The sequence below is a fragment of the Apium graveolens genome, chromosome 3, assembly GCF_009905375.1.
Source record: "Apium graveolens cultivar Ventura chromosome 3, ASM990537v1, whole genome shotgun sequence".
Taxonomy (NCBI): Eukaryota; Viridiplantae; Streptophyta; class Magnoliopsida; order Apiales; family Apiaceae; genus Apium; species Apium graveolens.
The window spans coordinates 132,986,799-132,995,487 of record NC_133649.1 but is presented as its reverse complement, the minus strand read 5'-3'; the positions used below and the strand labels follow the sequence as shown (position 1 = coordinate 132,995,487).

Sequence of the window (8,689 nt, the reverse complement as noted above, 5' to 3'; positions counted from 1 at the left end):
AAACCTTAGTTGAATTCTACTATATATGCTTACTGAGCTTTCTGAGCTCACTCGTTTATGTCACTAACTTCCACAAGAAAGAACTTTGGAGAAGGATGTTCAGGAAAGGATAAGTATGTGATGAACTAAGGCTTAGTAGACGATGAATGTGTGTAGTATCTTAATGAAAAATGCTTGTGTAATAGAATTTTGGTTGTATCGTGAACTTTGGTTGTAATACTTGGAATACTGTAAGAATTATATATTATTATTTAAGTTTAAGTTTGTGTAAGCATATATTGAATTGATTGGTTTGGTTTGGCGTTTCCGGGGTCGGGTTTCTGAGGTCATCCTAGGTTCCGGGGCGTCACAATGCCTCCTGAGTCAGAGCCTCTATTGCGTGAGCCCATGAGATTTACCCAGTGCACACTCGTAGGGTAGCGGCTGCGGGTTCCATACGATAAAAAAACTATAATTCATATTTAAATTTAAACCTGCTACAAATACGAATTTTAAAGGTTAAGAAGTGTTGGTTTTTGAGAGTCAACTATAATTTATGATTCTAATAGCCTATTCTCCCCTTCTTTATCCTCCATGCCTCTCCCCCATTCAGTCTATCATATTCTCTTCTCTTCTATTTACAAGTTTGTTCAATAAAATCAAAATTTAATTCTTTTTGGGAATTTTTTTGTTAAGTATCTTGTTAATAAATTTGTTAGCCGTGCTTATATTTTGTGATGATAATATATTATGTTTCGATATTTTGGTGTCTTCTATTACGGATTTCAGTAGTTTTCAAAGAAAGATGTTTATATTATCTTTAAGACTCACATCAGACATGGGATGGTGGTGGATATCGCACGAACTCACCTTTTACAATAAAAAATTGTTCATATTTTGAAGGTTTTGTTCCTCCAATATCGGTCGGTCGATGTAACTGATATTTCTGAATATTGAATTACAGATAACACTTATGTAAAGGTCAATTATGATGTTACTATTTTCAAAATTTGTGTAGGTTGGATTGCTCAAGATGTCATTTTAATACTTTTTAGATTAAATTTTTCAGATATTATACGTGTTAAGGGATCTGAAAATAAAACGGCTAGTTGTTTAACTTATTTTTTGTTTTACAATTAGATTGTAGGTGACAGTTCGAAGGTTTGTTCATGCTGGTTTTTAATATTTTAATAAATCTTTTCACTGTTCGTAAAAATAAGGTTCAAAAGAGTTCAACTCATTGCTTTCAAATTTCGTTAAAGATTTTTAATATTTCTTTTATTTTAACATGATTATTTAAATTTCATTTCAACATTTTATTTGTTTCGACGGCTAGTTCAAAGTTCAATGAAAGGAGTTTCCTTACAGAAAAATATTTACAGATGTAACCTAAAGTTATTATAATGGCCAAATATATATTTAAAGAATTAATTAAATGATTATACAGATCGAGGAGGATGAAACCCATTCAACACCCATTGGTTTTCGATATGTTAACTTACATATATTTTGTATAGTGAACGTTAACAGATGAATTTGGTTAACAAATAAATGGGATTCGCATCCGGAATCAAGATCTGCAACGGTGGTCGGTGACAAAAAAGAAATCTCAGTGTCTGGTATTTTGTACTTAAAAAGTGGTTGATATAGTTAGGGTTAATGTTTGTCTTCTTAGCATTTTCCAAACACGTGCCCTAACAATGTGTCTACGTACCTCTTTATATAGTCTATCAATCCGAACGTAATTCTGGGAGAACAAAAAACCAATATAAACATGGTTTCTCATTCCGATGCCTAATAAAAATTGCCGAACCAACTTTTTATTATAACGTGCTTTACGAGTGCACATCGATGCGGCCCAGTCAAAAAGTCCCATGGCTCGATTACAATTTTGGAACTTCATGGATAAGAAAATTCCTCGACCGGTACTGATACCTTCGTTAGTGGTAATCGTAGGTATAGCCTTGACTTACCACAAAATGTTAAAGCGCATCTTCGCCCCCGATGAGGATAATCTACCAGAGTACAAGACGAGTGATCCCGATGGTACAAGTTCGAAGTGCGAGATAACCCCAAAATCTTCCAACGAGGACAACCCTTTGAATGTAGAGACGAGGTTCCCAAAGCACAAACTAAATTTTAACGACATTCCTGAAGAAAACAACTCGAAAAATTACCGAACAACGCCTTTAAATATTTTTCGGGAAGGCGGTCTCACGGGAGCCCCTTATAAGGCCTCAGGGCGCGCCCCAAGGGGTTGGATTTCAGAGACTCCTCCAGACCCCTAGGGGGTTTGGAGCCTCTCTAGAGGATCCTCTCTGTCACTTGCTTGATTAGTGAAGCTCGATTTTTTCTTCCGTAGAATTGTTGTAATAACATACACTCAACTTTCTTATTATTATTCATTCCGCATCGCAAAACAGTCATTCCTTACATCCAAAAGCCTTGAGGCGCACGCCCAGGGGGTCTGGAGATGTGTCTCCGGATCTCCGGAGCCTGGGTCACTTCTCATCAATGTTGATCTTTCGTCGTAAACCTTCATCATTGCGATCGTCGTAAACCTTCATTGTTGCGACCATCGTAAACCTTCGTTGTTGTTGCGATTGTCGCAAATGACCACCACTTGCGGCTACAACGTGTAGGGCGCGCCTCAGACTCTGAAGACGTGATCTCCCGAGTTTAATTTATCCCTTCTTTGTCAATAATCCAACCCATTTATTCAATAATTCGAAAAAAATACACATGTCGATTTTATGCCGTGATAATCCACATATTTTTTGAGTATTTTAATGTTTTAACATCTACTTTTTGTTTTACTAGTACGACTGTTAGTGATAGTGGCCCAATCTGTCACACCCAATAGTTGAATGCCCTTCAAGGCATCCATGAGCCGATCGTGGGAAATGTACTAATAAACCAGAGAAACGTAACCCCCCTTAACTTTTAACGTTGATCGGACTCTATCTCGTAACTGACGGAGAATTATTATTGAGATTTTAATATATATACATATCCTCATTGAAACAACACAAAGGTAGATATGCATTCTGATACATAATTAAACATATAATTTTAATACAATTACAACACTCGTACGTTTGATCTTATTTATGAAAGATAAACTACTGATTTTTACTCCGGAGATGAATCGGTGAACAAATCTTCATCATTTTTTTCCCTTATCGGTCCGATCAAATACTGTTCAAGCTGAAATCAGCTTGTATTAGTATCAAAACTAATTTTTTTACCAAACGTAACCTTGATACATAATTAAACATATAATTTTAATACAATTACAACACTCGTACGTTTGATCTTATTTATGAAAGATAAACTACTGATTTTTACTCCAGAGATGAATCGGTGAACAAATCTTCATCATTTTTTCCCCTTATCGATCCGAGGTCCGATCAAATATTGTTCAAGCTGAAATCAGGTTATATTAGCAGCAAAACTAATTTTTTACCAAATGTAACCTTGCAAGTTGCAACGATGCGTAACATAAACTTCAAAATAAGTTTTAATAAATTATAAAAATTGATTTAAATTATGATTTTAGTTATGTTAACTTCTAAATCTCCCCCCAGACGCCCCGTATTTCAAGTCTAATGCCAAATTGCCATTATGTGAAACCGAACCTTTCGTCTTAGCTTTCGCCTTTTAGGGAGAAATAATTGAGGCGATGAGTAATATTGTAATCAAGTCAAGCAAGTTATGGTCCACACGGAGCAACAACTTGACTATATACGTTCGTTCATTCATTTACACAGATATTTTTGTTCTCAACGATAGCGTGGTCCTTCTTTTTTTCTCAGCCTTTGCCTGTGTGTCTCATATTGATTTGTTCCTGTAGATGGATAGGTCGTAGGAGTAATACATAAAGAAATTAACAGAAATAATGTACATAAATAAAGCGGAAGGGCCAAAATTATGCAATTTCAAATTCAAATATTAAATAACACTAGCACAAAACTATACAAAGTGAACTTCTTAAGTGCTCGCATTTTTTATTTATTGTTTAGTATTTTATAATCGGGGCTCCAAGCAAATTTTAATTATTTAAAACGAATTTACAAATTATTAAATGTATTTAATACCTAATCACATAGCGACACGTGTAATTTCCACTTATCACTAACGCACACCTGCCATGAAAATCTAACCATTCTCCTACGTGTCAAATGATGATTCGCTAGCAGTCAAACATGACGGAGAGTAACTGTGAAGCAAAGAAAAGAAGGGGGCAGAGAGAGAAAATAATTTTAAAAAAATGTGAAAAAAGGTGATGGGTATGGGCACTTGGCCTTTAAATAGAGAGCCATTTGGTCACATATCGGCAGAGTGAAAATAATCAAAAGTGAGGTTACCTAAAATTTGAGTGTTTAATTTTCGAATATTACTCCCCCCCTTCTCTAATTTTCCCCTCTTCTTAGATCCCTTTCTGTAATAGTCTGTCTTTCAACTTATAAATCTTTCTGGGTTTGTTTTCTTGAATTTTGATTGATTTTTCACCAAAAAATTTAAAGAACCAAGCTCATAATTGTGTGTGTTTTGAAAGCCAGGTGTTTCAGAATAGTGATCACAAAGTTTTTACTTTTTTTTTTTTTTCATTCACAAATCTCTCTCAGGGTGTGTTTTTCTATATCCCTCAAGATTTGTAACAATCCCTGTTTCTTAATTTTCATACAAGAATCAGGCTTTTTCTTTTTCTTTATCTTTATCTGTATTTTTTATCTGTGTGTGTTTTTCAGGTTAATTTGTAGAAATGATGACAGGTGGTATAGACATGGATTTGTATAATAGTTGTACAAGCAGTCCAAGTAGTTACTTAGATCCTTGTAATGAAGAGCTAATGAAAGCACTTGAACCTTTTATGAAAAGTGCTTCTTCAACAGCTACTTCTTCTCCTATCTCTTCTCCTCTTCCTCCTCTTCCCAGGACTACTAATAATTTTTATTACCCTTTTGACACTTCTTTCTCTCCCCAACCCACCACCTTTCCGGGTTACGGTTACAGCCCACCCGAATCAACAACCCATATGTTTTCAAACGGGTTTTCGGGTTTTACCCATATGGGTATTGACCAAACTGGTTCTCTTGGGCTTAACCAACTCACCCCTTCTCAGATCTACCAAATCCAAGCCCAGATCCAACTCCAAAACCAACAAAACTACTTCTCTTCACTTTCTTCAACCTCATCAGAGTCTCAAAAATCTGTTAACTTTCTTGGGCCTAAGCCTGTCCAAATGAAGCATACTGGAAGCCCGACAAAGCCCACTAAACTTTACAGGGGTGTTAGGCAAAGACACTGGGGAAAATGGGTCGCTGAGATCCGTTTACCCAAGAACCGAACCCGACTTTGGTTAGGCACTTTTGACACAGCTGAAGAAGCAGCTTTGGCTTATGATAGAGCTGCTTATAAGCTAAGAGGTGATTTTGCTAGGCTCAACTTTCCAAACTTAAAGTCGGAACAAGAACTTTCAAATTTTAAGCCATTACACTCAACTGTTGATGCTAAACTTCAAGCCATTTGCCAAAACTTGAATAAAGAGCCCAAACAGAAGAGTGCAAAAAAGCCCAAAGCCCAAAGTTCTAAACCAGCTGCAGTTGTTAAAGTTGAGGAACCTTCTAACGGGTCGGATCTATCAGGTGGGTCATCACCCGAATCCGATGTTACGTTCTTAGATTTCTCAGAGCCTTCATTTGATGAGTGTGAGAATTTCATGCTGCAGAAGTTTCCTTCAGTGGAGATTGATTGGGAAGCGCTGACGTCATCCCTGATGTCATAATAAAATCATGTAATCTTTTTAATGTTATATTTAGGTGTCATACATATGATAGCCTCTGGAATGGGTTTTTTGACATTTGCAGAGGTGAATCATCATGCAGGTAGTAGATTAGGTTAAGGTTGTGAATGTTGTAAATGTAATCATGTAAGGTATATTCTTATATGTACCTTGTATAATGGGCCAGCTAGTAATTTTTGTCTAGGCTGGCCAAGGAGATGTATGTCCTCTCTATGTTTTAATGTACTTCTAGTTTATAATCTGTTGACATTTGTTCTTTTGTTATTGTTTCACTTCAATTCAATTTTATATATATACAAGTACTAGTATGTGCTCTGCTTGTTTTGGCACAAATTATGGAGGAGAAAAGAAAATTATATACATGGAATAATTTAATTATGAATATATTAAATACGTCAAATAAATTTTTTCCAACAAATTATACGTACCACTTCATTTACGAAAATTTTGCATAAATTTTAAGCATGAAAATCTGGAATTCGAGTATCATCTTCGATCACTAATAATGTTGAGATTTTTATGATGACATGCCTACATAAAAGACTATCAATGATTTACAAGTATAGATGACCATAAATATTTAGAGAGACACGTAACACAACTTCTATTTTATTTTGAATAGTTTTATCAGTTTCCTTCAGCCTTTTACTTTGCTTACTATATAGGTCGATAATTAAATCTTAACTTGTCGAAAATCAAAGAATAAAAGATGAGTTGATCAATTTCATTAATCTGTCTCGGTAGAGTAGAGCCTCGACGTGGTTTACGCCAAGATGATCTCGTATCATCGTATATTTATATATTGTGCGTTAAGTTTCATAATTTGCAGGAACGAATAGGCAGATTTCAAACATGATTGTATTGTGCCAAGAGGAAAGCTCTCATCCTATCACACTAGTTATTTCTCAAAGATTACAATTTTTTTGTTAAGTCACATGAGCTAAAGAAAAGGTGAAAAAGAGAATTCTGAATCGTTATGAAAGCATTTATGGACATGTTGTAAATTACAAGCCATTGGTTATCTTATGTCTATATACTATAATTGATAACAGAAATGCGAGAGATTGTCCCCGATTCACCTCCAGTGTGATAATCAGTAATCTGGATCTAAGGTGGGTTTGGAAATACAAGAAAGTAGTGAGAGTACAGAGACTAGATATTAAAAAGTTGTTTGTTTCTTACTTTCCACAGGGTATTTATACCCAAACCTGTAATAAATGATTCGTCCGTTATGCTTGTAGTGCGGACGACCGTTGAGGCGGGAAAGGGGGAGACGTTTTGATTATCCGTTAATATTTAATGGTAAAGTAGAGTAGTGGGCTTCGACCCTTGGCCCCAGGGCTAAGAAGCTCGATGGGCCTTCGGCCCGGTGGTTGAGAAGCTTTACGAGCCTTCGTTCGTTGGGCCTTATTGGACCCACAACTAACATGTCCCTGTTTTTTGGCTGGCCCATCGGTCGATCGAGGAACATCAATCTTGGTCCATTTAGGGGCGAAAAATCCTAAGGCACTTTCCTTCTATCGTTCTGTTGGTTCGTCTGTCCGTGGCAACGTCGTGGGGAGCTGGTCCCGTTAAAGGAAGACAACTGTCCCATTATCGATATTCGTGACTTCATCGTGGCCTTTGAATTTCAACTGTTTTAATCGTGGCCTTTGATTTTCAAAAATCACTTATACCCGGCCTTCTGGTTTCCAACAGTTTTTGGCACCTAAATATTTTTTCTGGGGGCCTATATATACCTGGTCAGTTTCTTTCTTTTATATCTTCATCCAAGTCGCAAAAACAGTCTCTAAAACACTCTCAAGTTGCATTTCTCAAAGGCAAAATTTTGTCAAGACGGGCAGCGTAAACTCAACATTTCCCGATCATCCCATTTCTCTCCAACAACACCTTGATATCAGTAAGTATCTGTTTTATTTGCATGCTTTTGTTTCTTGAAGTTTTTTGTTCTTCCTCTTTCGGGCGTCTCTCTGTGTTTTTCTGAGTTTTTCTAGTGCCTAGTTTCTGGGTTGTCTTTGTCCCTTTCTTTTTTCTTCTTTTTTGAAGGCACTAACTGTTAGTGTTTGTGCCCTATAGACAACACTATAATGTTTTACTTTAAAATATTTGGATTATTAATATTTATGTTCTATCGATTATTCCTTTTATAATTTATTAATTCTTAAATTACCGCGATATAAATGTTAGATTAATAAATATCCTTGGAATATGATATGCAATTCTATATCTCTAAGTACGTGACTTAAAAATGAGATTATGAGAATAATATCAAGATTCCTAAAGGTCCCTAGTCGAGTTTTATTATAGGGGACAGTAATAATGCATTAAGACTAGTGTGTTTGTTGATTGATGATCACATCTCATTGATCATAGGTATGTTGATACTAAAGTCAAAACACATGCACATGTATTAGATACATGGTGCTGGATTGACCCGTTGTGAGATACTACATGTTTATGGTGTTATAAGTTATTCTCACAATGATAATGATGTAATGGTCCTTAGACCCGAAGTCATTATATTTCCATACTAAAATTAATATACTTTGATTCCATTAAAAGTTATCCTTAACTGGGTAATGATAAAAGTGGACATTGGGTATATTATGAATCGTATGAGAAAAATGAATGATATAGATGAGATTTAACCCTCTTATTTTAGGAGTGTTATTATTGGCCTCTTGTGTGAGCTAGACTATGAAATGCGTGGTCCCACTCAAATGTTGATTTAATATAATAGTCTACTCATTGATCAATGAAACCTGGATTAAACTATGATGAGGATGACACATTTCATGCCTCTAGTTTAATCTATAATATTTTGGTTAAAGAGATTATATTATATTGTACATTATTACGAAATATTTAATCGAATCACCGATTTAATTATTATTACTTGGGTAG

The 8,689-nt window shown here is 35.5% G+C and overlaps 1 protein-coding gene across 1 annotated transcript; it reads left to right on the top strand.

Annotated features, from left to right (window-relative positions):
- Positions 1–4,308: 4,308 nt before the first annotated feature.
- Positions 4,309–6,026, top strand: LOC141712760 (ethylene-responsive transcription factor ERF060-like). Its single transcript, XM_074515830.1, has one exon. It carries the CDS (start codon positions 4,745–4,747, stop codon positions 5,765–5,767), a length of 1,023 nt encoding a protein of 340 aa, XP_074371931.1. The 5' UTR covers positions 4,309–4,744; the 3' UTR covers positions 5,768–6,026.
- Positions 6,027–8,689: the final 2,663 nt, after the last annotated feature.

Excerpts from the sequence above, each read along its gene's own strand:
- LOC141712760 (XM_074515830.1), top strand. The coding sequence starts at position 4,745 with ATGATGACAGGTGGTATAGACATGGATTTGTATAATAGTTGTACAAGC.